The 18,355-nt window shown below is 39.0% G+C and overlaps 2 protein-coding genes across 4 annotated transcripts in view; both read right to left on the bottom strand.

The window, feature by feature from the left end:
- Positions 1 to 724: 724 nt before the first annotated feature.
- ckap2l (cytoskeleton associated protein 2-like) lies at positions 725 to 11,798 on the bottom strand. 2 transcript variants are annotated; one of them, XM_071483790.1, is made up of 9 exons: positions 11,579 to 11,798; positions 8,885 to 8,951; positions 8,734 to 8,788; positions 7,200 to 8,461; positions 6,288 to 6,483; positions 5,629 to 5,787; positions 4,458 to 4,518; positions 3,310 to 3,472; positions 725 to 1,286 (listed from the first exon to the last, which is right to left on the bottom strand). In XM_071483790.1, the coding sequence occupies exons 1-9, from the start codon at positions 11,616 to 11,618 to the stop codon at positions 986 to 988; spliced, it is 2,304 nt and encodes a 767-aa protein (XP_071339891.1). In that variant the 5' UTR covers positions 11,619 to 11,798; the 3' UTR covers positions 725 to 985. The 2 variants fall into 2 exon arrangements, with proteins under 2 accessions (XP_071339891.1, XP_071339892.1); XM_071483791.1 differs by lacking the exon at positions 11,579 to 11,798 and having other exon boundaries at positions 846 to 1,286; positions 8,734 to 8,805; positions 8,885 to 8,930.
- Positions 11,799 to 12,889: 1,091 nt separating this feature from the next.
- The window catches only part of LOC139624565 (interleukin-1 beta-like), a 9,794-nt gene continuing 4,328 nt past the window's right edge, over positions 12,890 to 18,355 (bottom strand). The window contains exons 1-5 of one of the 2 annotated variants that reach the window (XM_071483795.1): positions 16,468 to 16,570; positions 15,790 to 16,031; positions 15,415 to 15,579; positions 15,012 to 15,145; positions 12,890 to 14,765 (exon numbers count right to left, since the gene is read on the bottom strand). In XM_071483795.1, the coding sequence (XP_071339896.1) occupies positions 14,544 to 14,765; positions 15,012 to 15,145; positions 15,415 to 15,579; positions 15,790 to 16,009 (741 nt within the window). In that variant the 5' untranslated portion in view covers positions 16,010 to 16,031; positions 16,468 to 16,570 and the 3' untranslated portion in view covers positions 12,890 to 14,543. Of the gene's footprint in view, positions 14,766 to 15,011; positions 15,146 to 15,414; positions 15,580 to 15,789; positions 16,032 to 16,467; positions 16,571 to 18,355 lie in introns of those variants that run through there. The other variant, XM_071483794.1, reaches the window with a different exon arrangement.

The raw sequence follows: 18,355 nt of genomic DNA on the forward strand, positions 1-18,355 counted from the left end.
TATCTTAAGCAGTGTTTGTGTAGATTTTTCTCATTCCAGTGTTCCTTTTGTTTAGCTTCTATAATGACATATTTGAGTTTAGATGAAGCCACTGCTATCATCCGTAGCTAGGGTACCTAGGATCTTTTAGAGGGTACAAGGAGAGCATAGACTCAGAAAATATTGTTCAAATCAAGTTGTTGTGAAGGATGAGCTAAGCAGGGGAAAGGGCAACACACATATAATATTAAGTAAGAACATGTGACAGTGTGGATTTTGTTGTCCATTAGCATCTTCACACATTATTGTTTCGGATAAAGTTTAACTTTATATGGAGTAAGGTGCTGTAAAATGTTGCAACCACCTAGGATCATATACCCATAGTCAGACAAGACATTTTCAGAACTTGTCATTGCATTTCTCATCATTTTCTGTTGGTCCCACATGATAAGGCACCTGTCTGACTGTATGATTCACTTTCACTTAGAGATGTAATTCACCGGTGTATCAGATGTAGCTACCTGCGCGTCATTTAAAGGTGTGGTTGAAACCTTTTACCAGAATTTCACATCTGCACAGTTTCAGTTGGGTTTCAGTTTGCTTTAGAAAAAGTGCTATGAAATTCCAGTTTGACTGTCATCATGCCCGACAGCAAAACAATCAAATAATTCTTGCTCTGGTTCATCAGTCGCCCTTCTGTTGTATAGTAAGGTCAACATGCCAGACAAGGAAGGTAAGGTATAAATAGGTTTTCAAAATAGCCATTTATTTTACATTAATGTGTCACAAAATTTGAAATAATAAAATAATACAGGGACCAAAAGCATAAACCCAATAACGTCTTCATAAACAAGTGTAACAAATACCCAACTTAAAAACATCTCATTGCCTAAAACATCAGGTTCTAGCATTACAAAGATAAAACTCACCTTCTTTTAAAGGAAAGGGTGAGATATGACAACACATATGGACATATGTTTTATTTAAGCACCCAAGACTAAACACCTTAATCACAGACTAGCTGGACGAACACCTTATCTTTAAGGGCTTCGTTCTCTCTATAGATGTACATTGGCGTATCATTAGCAGATAGGCTGGTTTCCCCACCCTCCTGCTCTTCACTTTTTTCTTCATCTTCCTTGGAGATCAGGTCATTGTAGGATGTCACGCACAGATCATGGTCCTGGAGGGAGGCAGGGTATCGGAGTGAGGCTCTCTCAATTCGCAGTGAACGTCTCACAGGGGTGAAAAAGCGAATTTCCTGGCCGTTGACCCGTGCTGGTCCTCTCTGTTGGCTTGTGGGAGCACTTAAACAAAATAAAGACAAAATCGATTATGATAATAATATTACGGAAATTTCTCAGTCTGTCTGTAGAGAGCCAAGAAACAAGACTGGAAGGGTAGCATGCACCAAAATGTTTATTCTCTATAGAGAGGAAGCAACACACAGAAACACACGGAGTTGTGCTCCCTTAACCGAAGGCTTCACCTCATTTTTATACTTTCTGATATACCTCTGGCCCTTGTTTGAGGCTTCACAAACATACCTCTACAGATGGTGTAAACAATTGGGGTACAATAAAAGCGTGACCTATCTCAGGAATTTACAACTGGGTGTAATCTCCTGTGGGGATCAAGATATCATTCCCTATATCCAGGAAGTTATTTACAGTAAGGCCATAAAAGTAGGATTCTCCAGGTCATCCTTTCACTACCATAACAGTACACAACTAAGGCTACAGCCTAATTACAACAAGTATAAGATTATCTCATTGTTACCACAAAAGTATACAAAAATTCCATCACAACAATAATTCGATATAATAATAATGACGATAATTTCCAACCTTATCCAGCCTTTAAAAAAAAAAAAAAAAAAAAAAAAAAGGCGAGGCTGAGTACAGGAGTTGCTAACCAAATTTGAAATCAGATTGCATCAGGCACATAGGGCGAAACTTCACAATGTTCTTCTCTCTAATCTCAAAAATGCACACGTTACAAGATTTGAAAATAACAGCGCATCACACACGACAGGATTTTATCAAGATTATTGTGCCAGAGGGAACATTCACACACTCACACTCACACTCACACTCACACTCACATACACCCATATAGTGTGCAAGCAGTTATTTACATTGACCAACAAGGTGACAGATATTAGCATGTAACTATTCATTTAAAAAGTCAAACCTTACATTTTGACAGACTGAACGACAAAGACGGGAGCCTGCTAATGTTGTGAGCACCTAGCTCACATTATGAGCCGCTGCTGTGCTAGCCTAAAAAAAGACACCATTAGGCTTTTAGAACGATGTGCGTGGAGCATTGCTACGACAGATGCCAGCTATCGCAATTCACAAACAATTAACAACAAGAACTATTTCAGGACATGAACGTGTTGATGACATGTTAATTTAAAGTTAACAACTGAAACTCACTTACCCTGAATTCTGTGTACAGATCCAGATACCTGTCTCTGAGGTACTTAGATATGTTTAAGGTGTTCCCTCCTTTCATTTGAAATGCTATACGGCACCGTTTTTTTTCCCCTTTTCCACAAGTCACAGTGGACCTGTTGCTGAACCTTCACTTGCTGCTGCCATTCCGTGTGTTATTGTTATTGTTTACTCTACCTGCCTTCTTCAGTCTAGAACACATGTAGGGTTATTATACTGCCCTCTTAAGTACTGGAAGAATCACGTCTCCAGCACCTATGACTTTTACCTTTGATACTGTAGAAAAACAAGTGCCATCACATTTGCAGAATTTTGGCATCGACTTGGTACCAAAGTTCTTGTGACATCTGAAGAACGGGTATTGTATCTTAACATGCTGATACAGATCACAACCTCTCATCATGCTTGAATTTCTTTTCCTCTCTCAGATGTTTCCACAGTGTGTGTGATAAATTTGTTTCTGTCCATCCCTGTCTGCTGTTTATGTGATTCAGCAATTGCAAAAATGGAAATTCACACCAGCTACTAATCTGCTACTGTAGATTTCTATGAGATTACACAAAAAAATAAAATTATATATATATATATATATATATGCTGAGTCTGGCAGGGACTTTTTTTGGTATTGTTAGCAAATACTCCAACAATGTTGCCATCATAAGTGCTTTATGCGTGCATAAATAGATCACAGCCTGATAGATCAATAAGATAGATTGACAGTTTTTAACTGAAGCTACTGGATCACTTTAATTAGCTGCGACGGTAAAATAATTACGAAGTTCATTGTGGGTTTTTTTTTCAGCTCTTTACCACAAATGTTTGTTACTCCACTCAGCAAAGAAGAAACAATAATGTAATGAGTAAAACTTACCCAGGAGTTGCTGTGATCTTATACTTGACTACAGATGAGTCTCCTTTCTCCCCACAGATGACGGCTCTGACAGGTTTTGGGGTCATCATTGGGTTGTTGATAACCTCAGGAGAGCTCTCAACTGTTGGGATTTGGTCCTCATTTTTCTCATTTGCTTCAGAAGCTGAATAAACAAGAATAAAGTCAATGAATAAGCTCATTTTGTAAGAAGTACCATTTTATCTAGATTTCATTGTTAAAGTTATCAAATCGATTAAACCTTATAAAGGTGCATGAACTGTTTTTTTTTATCATCTCATAAAGTTGAACTGGCAAATGTGTTACCAAAGTGTTGTTTTATACACATCTAGCAAATACACAGAAACATTATCATTCATTTGGAATCGTGTTGGTGCCCTCTTCTTTTAGCTGTTTTGCAAATATCTGGCTTAGCTACTAACTGCTCCACTGTGTTCACTAGTTAGTTCCTAACTTTGTCTGTCTGCCATTTGGCGCTAGACAAGTAACATACAGTTGTCATTTTAGAGCTTTTCACTGAAAACTGGACTGAGGAGGACAGTGAGAATGAACCAAGCAGTGAAAAACCAAAAAAGTGAGTTGAATGTTAACAAATTATTCTCTGATAATTCTCTGTGGGGTTGTCTCTATAAAGATCACCTATGAAATGATATACAGTATGATGATGGTCCCATTATTGAAATAAAAAAATGTGTATAGCAGCTTTAAACTGTAGGGGGCACAAAATCACTTACAAATACATTTAAAAACAGCACGAACAAGTCAAATCTAAAGTGCAATGAGTAGATTTTACAACACAGAGATTACGACGTGCATCTAGCTAAAACTAGCAAAGTGTAAGACAACAGCCCTGCGATAAATCCAACCTTTACAAAGATTATAATGTTTTTGTTGAAACATACAGGTGTTGATTAAATTTTATAGTCAGTTTCAGCAAATATAGTTTGTGGAGCTGAATTTATTGTGCACTAAAGGAGTGTTTCTAATATCTAGTCTCCACTAACTGATATAAATATGATAAGTAAATGTATTTGCTCAGATAGAGTGGGGAAAGAAAGACGAATTGAACATTATTATAAATTCTGTGGTAATGATTTTGGAGTTTGAATGTGTTTTTTGTGCCAGTTTACCTTGGATCTCATCCTTTTTCTTCAGAATCTCAAAAACCACATTCCGCAGCTCGTCCACTGGCTGCAATAAAAAAAAAAAAAAAAACACTGAAACTTAATAGGAACATTGAAAGGGAACTGTTAATTTTCATCTGAAGCACAATATAAAGAATGGATGTGTTGGAGAATTTGAAGTAATATCATTCATTGCTGTTGATTCTGATCAGATACCAACAGATTCAGGATTACCTATAAACAGTTGAAACTGTTTATAGGTAAAATAAGCAAGTCGGAGTACCCACTGTGGGCTAATCCAGCAAATTTAACACAGGAGAAATAAGGGTATTGCAACCAATGATGCAAAAATGCTGTTAATATTACCATAAAGCAGCCCAGCTCAATGACTCGTCAAACAATGGTCTAATACACCAAATATATTAAGGAACAGATATTAAAGACAGCAGAGTTATGAGTCCACTATTACCAAAAACAACCCAAATCCTCTAGTAGAATCATAAAACGGTTTTTCTTTGGCCCTGTTCAGACCCAGTATTAAGTGATCTGATCCCAAGTGGACTGCTCTAAGTGCGCCAGTTCACACCTGGCTTTAAAAATGCGTCTCCACATGCATCGCAAGTAACCCCTTTGATCAAAATATTTTCGGTTCATTATGAAATTGTGGTGGGACTAATTAGACAGTGGCAGAGGACATCAATTGAGTAGGCAGTCCTTCAACGTGGCCCAACATGCATTTGCATTGACACTGCTAAAAGAATGAGGCCCAGACAATCTCTTCATGTGGTCTGAGTGATCAGATCTCAAGTGCGTCCTCAATGTGTCTTGGGTGCATTTACACCTGTACTTAGAGCTGTCCACTTGTGATCAGGTCACCCGTGACAGATGTTAATGGCAGGTGTGAACAGGGCCAATGAGTTGGTCCTTGTTTTGATTATCTCATGGACACAGGAGGATACATTTGTTGATTTGAGTTGTGTTGTTGTTGTTGTGTGTGCATGCAGGTGATGCAATACATGTTTTCACACTATACTGCTGTCTCAATAGATGGCAATAACATCCCAAGATACCCAGCAAAGACGGGAAAGAAGACTGCTGGGAGGTAAACATGGATGTACACTATGCTGGATTTTTGAATATTTTTTTTAAATGGCTTTGCAAATGTTCTGCGTCTTACCTCCAACACAACACGAACAGCCTCTTCAAACATGGGCAAGACATCCAGGTTTCCCTCTTGCTCCATCAGACGTGCCTGACAGATCCAGTATTTGGCAAACTTCTGGGACACTGTCGGCAGGCGCAAGAGAACCTCCTTCACTTGGTCCGCAGAGCAACCCTGTGAATGCAAGGAAGGTTTACATCAAACTTTAGAATGCCTTCCTACTGTTGCAGGCTAACTGTCTGCTACGACAAACCAGTCGTTCTCCCGCAGTAAACAGTTGGGCCACAACGGTAGGAAGTGTCCAGATAAAATCTACATCATGCCGTAGCTGTCCCTTCAACCATTGCTGCTTAAAGACCCTAATGTCCATGCATATTTCCACCTTACAAAATCTGTAAACCACACAAACTCTGGAGCCAATCCCAGCTGACATTGGGCAAGGGCGAGGTACACCCTGGATAGGATGCCAGTCTATCACAGGGCTGACATATAGAGACTATTCACGCTCATATTCACAACTACGGGACACGGGGAGAACATGCAAACTCCACACAGAAAGGTCCGGGCCCCCGGTTTGAACCCAGAACCTTCTTGTGAGGCAACAGTGCTAACTATTTCACCACCGTTCCACCACTTGGATAACAAAATAGAAAAAAAAATTTCACACCAAATACCTCTCCAAGTAATTTGATGCAATCAGCTAGGGACCCGTCCACAGCACAGATAAGGGAGTGAGCCTCATCCTCCTCCTTCATGCAGGTCCAGAAAGGCTGGGGCACAGCCACAGTGCGCCTCACCTGAGGTTTCACTGGCATTGGAGGGCGCTTGTAAGAAATCCCCCTGGCTTCCCGCCACTCCTGCAGTTTCCTCCTTGAGACCAATTAATACAGGACAGGGTACAGTTACTAGTCAACATTTTGTTTGACTTAATTTTTTACTTTTCACTTTATTGGGCAGCACAGTAGGAAGACACAAGAAATAAGGAAAGATCACAAGAGTTGCTAGATTAGCATCTCTTGGTTTCTACTTAACAATTAAAAGGACAGACGATCCTTTAGGAAAATCTGATCAATCACTGCACATATTTAATGCACTTTAAACCTATGCTTTTACTCATCTGTTTATCTTCCTAATCAATAAAATAAACATACACTTAGCAAGCAATTAGGAACACCCATACAGCTGCTTATTTGCGCAATTATCTAATGAGTCATGTGGCAGCAGTGCATTGCATAAAATCATGCAGGTACAGGACAGGATGGGCAACAACAACAGAGGACCACCTCAGAGAAACCAGTCCCTGCTTATTGTCTGCCAGATGGGTGATGGACCAAAAAACACAGTCTGTACATGCCCAGAGATCAAATCAGATTCATAGGAAGGAATTTTTATCCCCTAAATGTCCTGTCTAACAATACAAGAAAATCGATAAATAAAAATATTCAATTGTACCCCAGCACTAAAGGCAACTTTCCTTGTGAATCATGTACAGAAAGATCTGCAATATTGTAGCTTCTGTGCCAAATCACAGTCAAATACAGTGGAAATGCAATGATTCAGTGGTGCCACTGTACTGTTCTACTTACATTCTTTCCTCTTGGGCAGCAGTCATTTTCTTTACTTCGGTCTGGGGAATGACCCTAACTGAGACCTTTGGTGTCTTCGTGTTTACTGTGGCTTGGCCTGTACGGCTGATGGTCCTGGCAGGCTGCGGCGCTGTCTGTGACATCACTGGAGCACCTGCTCTTTTTATGCCTGTTTGTGGCAGAGGGGCATTTGCCGAACTGTGTCCCTTCTTGCTTTGTGTCTCTTTACATGTCTTGGTTTTCCCTCCCAACTCAGCAAAAGCAGCTCGGGTAAACTGACCACCAACCACTTTGGGAGCACACCTACTAACGGGCTTCGAGGATGTTTGGCTGGGAACTTTGCTTGGTTTTCTATTTTTCTCTCCACCACTCTCAGATTTCTGCTTTGTTGACCTGTCTGTGGGCTCACCAGCTGATTTATTCATTTTTGACATCCCTCCTCTCGCCTCAGGTTTAATAGGTGCTACTGTGCACTTGGAGATGGGCACTGATTTCAGTTCATGACGTGACAGTTGACTTTTACAAATTGACTGAGAATGTTTACCTAAAAGTGGTTTTGAGTTAGACTTGCTCTGATTTTGAACTTCAATCCCACCTCTTGCAGTCAAAGAAGCAGTTCTCGTATTAACAGGATTGTTTAGAGCAGTGTTAGGAAGTGTTTTCTTCTGAGCCATGGCAGACCTCTGTGAAATAGATAGTGATGATGAGGCACTGGATCGCACCTTGTTACCAACAGGAGTGGTGGTGGTTTGAGCTGCTGTGGTAGTTGTGTGTGTTAAATGTGACTTTTTGTTTCTTGGCTGGGTCACTGCAGGAATGAGCCCTGTTTTTGTTTTGACAATCGGGCCAAGACTCATCCTGACACTCACTGTTTTCATTGGACATGACCAGGCAGAATTGGAACTACTGCTGTTGCTGGAAGCTGCATTTGAAGAGGCCCTGGCTGAAGTTTGCATTCCAGTGTTTGTCTGCTTTTTGAGATGTCTGGTTGCATTTAGGTTGGATTTGGAGGACACAATGGTGTCCATTCTTGTCAGCACTGGGGTTTGATGAAGCTCTGGCTGTGCTGGGCCACCCACTGAAGATGGATATTTGGCATTCTGCTGTCCAGCCAAGATGCTGCCTTTTACATTTACTTTGTTAGTGACAACAAATGCTCTTCTGGTAGGCTGTTTTGTAGACTGAGCAACTGAAGTTTGAACTTTTGTGCCCTGATATCTGAATGTGTCAGCTGGAGCCCTGTTCTCTTTTCCCGTAACAACCTGGAAAGACAAAAAAAAAATAAAAAATAAATCAATAAGAATAGTTACTCTGCACTACATTAAGTCTGATAATCAGGGACCAGCACCATATGATGTTGAAAATAAGGTACCACCTTTCCCAGCATTCTTATACTGTACTACTCCATAAGTGTATGCACTCACTCACTCACACTCTCTCTCTCTCTCTCTCACACACTCTCTCTCTCTCTCTCTCTCTCACACACACTCACACACTCTCACACACACACACACACACACACACGCACGCCTACCTTTAGTGCAGACATCACAGGATTCTTAATGTGACAGTCATCACGGAGGTATGGCCTGAGGAGGTAAACATACTCATTTAATTGGCCCATATGATGAAATGAATTGTTTATCAGTAAGAGAGACAATTGTAGCTGAGAATTTTTTTCTTACTTAGGGTTGGGCAGTTTCAGCCTTCCTTTTGCTGCCAAATATTCCATCAACTTCTGTTTACGCAACTCTGTGACAGAAATTTACACAGGAATTCAGTCATGTATGCTTAATATCCGGCCACATGCTGTACCTCCAACTAAATATATACATATGCTATTTCTACTAGTGTAAATATGCAATTTATGGCCAACCATTTCAGAAGTTAAAGACATTTAATATATGATGTAGAACAATTCCTGAAAATATCAAGCATGTAGCATTAATAATTCAAAGGCAATGACTCATGGCACACTGCAATTAATTAGCGACACTTATTTGCCACAACCTCTTATTTTGAAGCCCCTATATCTCAGAAACTAACAAAGATACAAGCCAAATATTTTGACACTGATTGTTTGGTACAATTACTTTATTTACATCAAGTGAGAAGCAAATCCAAGATAGTCTGTCATGAAAATTTTCTAAAATCTCTTGAATAACTTGAGTTTGGTGTCTCTTGTCAAGTGTCTTAAAAACTGAGTAGATTATTCTAAAGCCCTTTACTGCCATCTGGTTGCAGGTTGGTGAAATATTTATATTCTTGTGGAAAATGTACATTTGGAAAAGGGACTGCATACTAGAGCTGAAACAATTAATTGATAACCTGATTAACAGACAACCTATAATTGATAACTTTCTAGATAATCTAATCCTAAGAAAAGTGCAGTGGTTCCAGCTTCTAAAATGTGATCATTCGTTGTTTTCTTTTTAGGATGATTTTTATTTTTTTAAATGTTAATGTAGAAAACAACTGGCAGAATAATAAATTATGTAAATGGTGTAATTTGCTGTTTTATTGCACACAGCTAATATAACACTTATTTTCTCTGTTAACCATTAAATCTAGCACTGCCCAGCACTGTTCTTTATTTGTATGGGAAGCCTACTAACCTAAAGAAAACACTGTTTATGTTTTAGGCAAAAGTTAATGCCCTGCAGAGCATGTTTTCAGCTTTGATAAACCACTACCACCTGCAGCAAAAATGTTGACTGCATTTATAATGTTATTATCCTCACTGGTTTGTAATGTTTATTTACAAAGTGACATTATTAATAAGACTAATGAAAAAGCTGAAAAGCATAGCAACCAAATTAAATAACATTATGTTATGCATGTTATGCATGTTATGTTATGTTAAACCCTCTCTAAATGTTTTCAATCATGTTAACATTAAACGTCCGAACTTTAACAAGCCTCTTTGTGGTGGTCTGACACAAATATCATTACCAAACTAGCACAAGGGTCTCTGCAGGTTTAGTCTAGTTAAATTTAAGACTTTTTAAGATCTTTTTAATAACACACAGCATACAATTTAGGAGCATAAAGATACTGAAACCAAGACTGACACTGCAACTGAGTCTCTCATTATGTTATCAATGTAACATTTTCAATTTTTCCATCTTTTTCATCTTGCATTCTACAACACTATAACGTAAATCATGAAATCATTACTAGATTCTAAGTTAGGGAAGGCCAAACATTGTATTTTAATTTTTTACATATTGCACCTATTTTATTGTGTTCAAAATGGTTTAATTAGCTCAGAAATAATAATAATCTTGAGAATGCAGACTCCCATGGCGCAGCGTCCGAACATTTTGGTTGTAGCATGAACCAAATCATGGTTCAAAAACTGAACTGAACCGTGGATTTGGGGGAATCGTTACACCCCTACAATTTAGTCCAAACTATGATAGTGTAATGGAAAACCAGAAAGGACAACATGGCTTTGATTTATTTGGTATTATACCAAAGTATCCCAGCAGTATGTAATAATAGTTGCTAAAAATGTTATTAAATAAGGATAAGCAGCAGAAAATAGATGGATGGATTCACCAATTAATTAATATTAATTCTCCTAGATTAATTTAAATTTTTGCTATTTCAACACTTGCCTTATAGAGGTTTAGTACTTCCCAGCTATTGGTAACAGTAATTGTTATAAACTGCTGAATTTATACCCAATTAAAGAGTCCATAAGTTCAACAGTCATACCAATAATAAATAGCAATATTACATCATATCCCAACAGAAACACTACCCAGCAGTCTCCTGCAGCTCAACACACTGTCGCAATAGTTTCACTTGTTTATAGATATACAAAATCTCCCTACAGCCCCCATCCACGTAAATAAACAGTTTTGACTTTTCAGAGCTGCAGATACCCTGCAATTAGGAGACAGTGACCCTCAGCGCTATATTTACTGCAGCTGCTGCAACATCAGTGTTTGCTCCAGGTCTGATGCTGCTGACTGAAACACCACAAAAAAGGACTAATCAACCCCCTGCAAGGTCACAACGATCCCACCTTCAAATTGTGGGTGCATGACGTCTCCTAACAGCCTGCAAACATAATCAATACATTGCACAACATACATATGACATTACTGCTCATAGCAGGCATGTACATGAAAATGTAAGACACAAGATTAAACACACGTAAATGAAAAATTTGACATTTCAGGTCTTTTGGAGGAAACATAGTGCATTGCCGTTTTAAGACTTTTCACACCTGCAGTCACCGTAAGTACATGACGTCAATTTATTTGTTCAGAAACTAGAAAAGTTTCTAACTAGCATCAGCGACAACATGCTAAGCGATGCTAACTGAGCTGTCCGAGTTAGCTTTTATGCTACTTAACAAGTTCGCTAACCTTTTCTGGAAATTATCGATACGGTCTCTCCTTCTTCCATAATTGTTGGACTTTAACTTCTTCTTTTGACTTTATCCAAATTTGTTACCACAAATTCCTCGCTGGACTCTTTTTTTTTATTTTATTTTTTATCGTAGTCGTTAAAAATACGTTAACCCAGCACCCAAACAACGGAGCATTTGGGTTTCAAATTTCCGGGAGGGAACGCCTCCTCTTCTCTGATTGGACAATTTGAAATTTACGCGCAGGCGCAGAAATCATGCGCTGATTGGGGCAGAGGATGTAAATAAAAGGTACATGCTGGACGGCTGTTATCAGAGAGAGACAGCTGAAAGAGCACAGAGTATCTTTTCTATAATCTCTATCAAGTTCCTGAAGAATGCAGAGGTTTGGGCAGGTGATGTACTTTGTGGACTTTTGAAGTGAAAAGGAAGTAAATACAATCCCTGCAGAAAACAGATATGAAAATGAGCAGGTCTTCATGTTAATGCTGTTACTTGTTATTTCATTAACTGAAAAAAAGGCAAAAATGTGCACAGCTTGCACTTTTGGTAGCCGGCTAAGAGTCAAAGTGTATGTCATTGGTCACTTTTAGAGCTACATTATTATTAACAGTTTTATTAGATTATTATTACAAATGCATTGGCAGGTTGGATGATCAGAAACTCTACATGTGAAGTCTGTAGGGACTTCAGCTTATGTGTCCTGTGAAGTAATTTCTCCCTGTTTGAGTGTGTCACCTAACAAATCCTGCGTGAGCATATACAACAACACACAACAAAATTAAAGCCAAAATTAGATACAAGGCTTTATTTACCCTTTCATGCACGAATTATGAAAGCCTCAGTCAGGATTTCTTTCCCAAGTGTTTTTATTTATCTTCAGGCATAAAAAGAACAAACATTATTTAAGGAGTTACTGAAATGTCACATGGAATGGAACAGAAGCAGAAAACGTGTGTATTTAACAAATCAATGAATAAAATGATAAAAATCTAATAATATGAAATAAATTGTATTTGTAATGCTGTTTAACACTTTTTCACATATTCTAATGCTCACTCTTAACTCCTCAGCTCAACAAACATAAAACGCATGTGCTTCTACTCACAATTGAAAATTAAAATGAGTGTTTTAGGGCGCACCTTGCATGGCAGCCACCGCCATCAGTGTATGAATATGTGTGACTGGAAAAACAAACAAAAATCAGTGCATAATACAGAACAAATACAAAAATAGAAACCGATGGAGCTCTAGTATTTCAATATAAATCTACTGTCCAGTGAAAACCAGATACAGTGAAAGTAAAGAATCAGAATCAGAATCAGTTTTATTGCCAAGTATGTTTCCACATACAAGGAATTTGTTCTGGTGATTGATGCAGTTGGAGGTTCTTGGAGGTTCTTGTAAACAACAGGTTTACACAGTTTTAGTCTCTGCCTGTATGTGGGAATCAGGTGGACCATGACATGGTCAGAGTGGCCCAGTGCAGCCCGGGGGGCGGCGGGATAAGCAGCACTGACTGTGGGGTAACAGTGGTCCAGAGTGTTCCCCTCTCTGGTCGGGCAATTAACAGACTGTCTGTATTTGGGCGGTTCGTGGCTGAGGTTACCTTTGTTAAAGTCACCAAGGACAACTCAGGGGGGAGTAGAAGGGCCTGCAGTTTATGATGAAAGTCTCCAGGTCAGGAGGACAGTGCTGCAGGATCACTGTCACGTCTCTGCACCAGCCACTGTTAGAATAAAAACACATTCCTCCACCTTTCGTTCTGCCAGCTCCAGCGCAGAGTCCGGATCGATCCACACAGCCACGTCTCCGTGAAGCACAGACCGGAAGATGAAGAAAAGTCTCTGTTCTTCTGCACCAGTAGCTGAAGTTCATCCAGCTTGTTGGGCAGTGAACGCACCTTGGAGAGAAAGATACCTGGGAGTGGTGTGCGGAGTCCGCGCCGGCGGAGACGCGCAGGCGCACCGGCGCGTTTTCCTCTCCTCCGGCGTTTCACTGCGAGAGCGACGCGCCATGGCAACTGAAGGCCCAGAAAGCACAGAGGTCCCGCGCAAAATACAATACAAAACAACTCACATGGAGCTCTGTTATTTAAATATATATCTCACTATATAGGGTGATGTTTTAATGTCCAATGATGATTTAAACATATTTCAGTGAGCAGATTTCCAAATAAATACGCACACACACATATATATATATATATATATATATATATATATATATATATATATATATATATATATATATATATATATATATATGTGTGTGGCTATATATGGTGCACAATAGATGAATAAATAGATTAAATACGCACACACACACACATACATATATACATATATATATATATATATGTATATATATATATATATATATAAATGGTGCACAATAGATGAATAAATAGATGAAGGCATTATCAAGGTGCTCACAAGTCAGCACAACAATGCCACCTTATGGCTGAATTTGACTATGTCAATACACGAAGCATTTCACTTTCTGTACTTAGTACATACGGATAGATATTGTAAAACGTGTCTTTCTAGCAGAGGGGTAGTGCATTTTTTAAAATTATATCTTTGCTGCTGATTATTTGAATTAAAACAGCTGAAGTACTCTGTTTTAAATCAAGTTAGATAAGGAATACAATAGATGAATACAGTGAAATACAGGAAATACAGGAATGCCTGAATACAGGAAATCATTCCTGCCACAAGCCATCACCCTATATAATAAATCTGTTTAAATAAATAATAATTAACTGTACATATTGTAAGTTATGCTGCTGCTGCTGCAATGCAAATATTTCCCAGTTTGGGATCATTAAAGTATTGCTTGATTGATTGATTGATTGATTGGACTGATTGATTGATTGATTGGATTGATTGATTGATTGATTGATGGATTGATTGATCGATTGATAAAGACCCACACTCCGTTTTGGGTGTCTTTGATAGGTTTTAACTCTGGCGCTGGATGTTGATGGTTCGGTACCGGTTCGCGCTCTCCATGCACATCTCTACTGGCTTGTTGTCTTGCTCTGCTGTGCTGATGTACCAGTCAGGGAAGCGGGCAGACATGAGGGTGCTGATGTTCAGCCCAGTGTCCCGCTTGTAAAACAGAAATCGCACCAAATCGCTGTCTGAGCTGATCCTCTGCAGACTGCTCTTGTCCTCCACTGCCTGAGGTATAAAAAGATACATGTCAGAAGGTCTGACCATCACACTGGAAAATATGACCAGCTCATATCAGATGTAAATTGATCCATGAATGTGTACGGTCTCTGTCAGATAATAACAATTCAGATGACCAAGTCTAGTCAGTTTTCCTTCGTCTCTGTTCTAGTTTTGAGAAATGTGGCACAGGCGACTGAGTTTACCCTTTAACAGAGTGTGTTGTCTCTATGTGAGATTCATATAAGAGCTTACCTCTAGATGCAGGGTTGGCACATCATCTTTCTTGTGGCATGACAGGTAGAGATTTGTGTCTTTAATGCCCAGAGCCACAGGTCTGGCCTCGGTGCTGGGTGAAGGGTGCACATAGGTCGCCATGTTCAGATACACTGTGGACAGAACAGAGGATACAGGTTCATTTTAACGACAGCTGAAAGGCTGTGTTAGCCTCAGTGATAAGAGAAAAATGCAACCATCTCTGTGCAAAGTTACATGTGAATTTGAAATTAAATACTTATATACTTTCCAACTGTTTAATTAAAACATCAAACCTACAGTTGCCAAAGGAACTAAAACCAACCTATCATTCCTAATTTCAAATATCTACCATGACCCAGAGCTTTTCCAACCATTAGATCTACCTGTCACATGCAATTACCTTTGCGGTTTTCACTGCCTGCTTGAAGCATCACTGCATGGAGCTCCATGCTGTTTTGGACCAGAACTAAGCTCCTCTTCTGACCGTCGGTCACACTGCATGGGTACTCCCCTGTCCTGCTGTACTGAACTGGTGCAGCTGAGCCAAGCTCGGGCACAATATACTCTGAGGGAAAGAGAGGCACACTCGATTAGCTATGTCGCTATGATTTTTATGATAAATGAAGCATAAGTTATACTACTTATAAGCCGATTCAATTAGCTTTCCAGGAATTTTCAATGTGAGCGGGGCAGAGTTGAAAAGATGAAACTCAATTCAAATATGCTAATAGAGAAACCAGTCCAGTAAAAACAGTGTTGAAATCTATGTAATTACCTTCCACTAAGCTCTCCAGCATGATGTCGAGCAGGTTTTCGTCACTGAACTCGGTGCTCAGCACTGACTCTGGTGTGCCGGCCCTCAGCCTCTCTAAGGCAATGATGAGGTTGGCCACATGCTTCATTGTCATTGGATGATGGGAGATCTCCAAGTCCAGTCCCTTGGGCAACTTGGGGCTCCACATCTGGCTGATGTTGCATTTCATCATGGATTCCATCTTTTTCTGAACTGAGGAAAACCTGCAGGAAGACGAGAATCATAAAACATTCAATGAAAAAAATATCCAGATTTTCAGGTTTACTTCTACCTTTATCATAGTTTCTGAATCATGAAACATTCAGTGAAAAATAGCCAGATTTTCAGGTTTACTTCAATCTTAATGGTAACTTATTAGTATTTTATTTTATTTACTACCCTTTACCAGTTATTTACTACTGCATGAACATGACTATAATTCATATGGCATTGAATTGAAAAAAAATGAAAACTGCACTACAATCTCACAGTTTATAATAAACAAAACTGGCAGCAGCATGTTGAAGAAACTGTCCAATAAACAGATTCAATTCCCACAGTTACTAAATGTGTCCTATCAGAGTAAAACAAGGATCCTGTTTATAATCTGCTCCACAATAATAGTAAGAGCAGCAACTAAGACAAGAAAAATCTATTTACCTGCTGAAGTCAGTAGTGAAGAAGTTGTATTACTTTGCTTGTTTAAGCTTGAAGTGCCTGTGTTGTTCTGTGCCCTGTTGCAACCCTGAAGGGTTTTTATACACGCTCGCCACAGAAAGTGAAAATAAATTATGAAATTCTGTAAACTGCTGAGAAAAACCCCCTCAATTTTACTACATAGCAGGAACTGCACTGAGGATATGCATTGATTATAACTGTTATGTTTTCATTTTTTGTTATAACATCATAAAAATGACATATTCCTCATAAAATATATTATGATACATCATATTCCTAATAAAATATATTATTAATCTATATTATTAGACAGACAGACAGATAGATAGATAGATAGATTTACAACTAATTAATGACTAATTTGTTTAAAGAAAATATATCCATTAGGTGAGGGCAGGGTACACCCTGGACAGGTTGCCAATCTATGGTGGGGCTAACACAACCACACACACACTCAGTCACACACATATGGGCAAGTTAGAGTCACCAATCAGCCTAACATGCATGTCTTTGGACTGTGGGAGGAAGCCGGAGTACCCGGAGGGAACCCATGCAGACATGGGGAGAACATACAAACTCCACATAGAAAGGCCCCAGGCTCAGGGTTCGAACCCAGAACCTTCTTGCGGTGACAGGGCTAACCACTGCACCACTGTGCCCCCCAAAGAAAATATATAATATATATGTATAAAAATAAAATACAAGATATTGTTATGTGGTGAGCTTTAGAAGTACTGGTAGGTAGATTTTGGTGACTTTGGGCAGAGCTAGCTGTTTCCCCTAGCTGCTGTTGAAAATTGAATTGAAATTGAAACTGTAAATGATCTAATAATATTAACAGATCATTTTGCTTAGTCACATACTTACATTACATACACTGAGCGTCCTGTAATTTTTTTTCTGGTATTTCATAAACCACCATTTCATCTTTTCTTTGATGTGAAAAATTCCATTGGAAACAGTAAACTTCAGAATTTCGTCACTTTCCTCAGTTCGAGGTCAAAGCACGTCATTCATTCAAATTAACAGTTGTGACTAGTGGTGAACACTGACTGGATGGGGAGGGGTTGCAGTAATTATTTATGACACTGATCCAAAATGCGGCAGCACAAGTACTGACAAGGAACTAGGAAATGAGATCACATCTGTTCTGTGTTAGCTTCTCTGCATTGCATTGTGTTTTATATGTTAATGAAAAAGAAACACAACAGTAAACATATTAAAGTATTCAGTGTGTTAGTATGGTAACATTTCCTAAGTAGCACGAGAACAACAATTACAAAATGTAGAAGATGACAAAATAAAGTTATTCACATCGTGGTCACTGGTGTAGAAAAAAAAATAATTCAATTCAATTCAACAAAAGAAGTTAATCCGACTCGATATAGAGGTGTTGATTAAAGGAAAAACTTACATAAACTGAACAGCCTTGTTGGAACGGGGTCTAGAAGACAGGTCGATGGTTTAGATCAAGGGTCGACAACCTTAAACACTCGAAGAGTCATTTGGACCCGTTTACCACAGAAAAGAAAACACCGGGAGCCACAAAACCCCTTTGACATCTAAAATGAAGATAACTCTACATGTATCGTCTTTTACCTTTATGCTATGTATAAAAAAACTATAGTGTGTTGCATTTATGAAATCAACGACCTGCTACAGAGAAAACGAAATTTTATTTCTCAATGTCTATTTGAGTCCTCCTCATCAGCAGTGAAAGCAAATGAATCTGCCCACGTAGCATTTAACGTTCTGTTTTCTTCAAAAACTTTTCTTTTCTTGGATTTATCCATGGTTGGCATACCGGGGGTCAAAAAGCTTAATAAATCACATGCCAGCGGGCCGTCCCACATCGGCGGTTGTGATGCAT

Source organism: Trachinotus anak, unplaced genomic scaffold (genome assembly GCF_046630095.1).
Source record: "Trachinotus anak isolate AG129_WGS33_773 ecotype Australia unplaced genomic scaffold, CSIRO_AGI_Tana_v1 ptg000008l, whole genome shotgun sequence".
Classification (NCBI taxonomy): Eukaryota; Metazoa; Chordata; class Actinopteri; order Carangiformes; family Carangidae; genus Trachinotus; species Trachinotus anak.

Bases quoted from the DNA above. Each gene is read 5' to 3' on its own strand.
- ckap2l (XM_071483790.1), bottom strand. From the start codon at position 11,618: ATGGAAGAAGGAGAGACCGTATCGATAATTTCCAGAAAAG. The intron at 8,789-8,884 runs GTAAGAAAAAAA...TTACCTCCTCAG, and splicing joins CTGAAACTGCCCAACCCTAA to GCCATACCTCCGTGATGACT. The intron at 3,473-4,457 runs GTAAACTGGCAC...TTGTTTATTCAG, and splicing joins GAAAAAGGATGAGATCCAAG to CTTCTGAAGCAAATGAGAAA.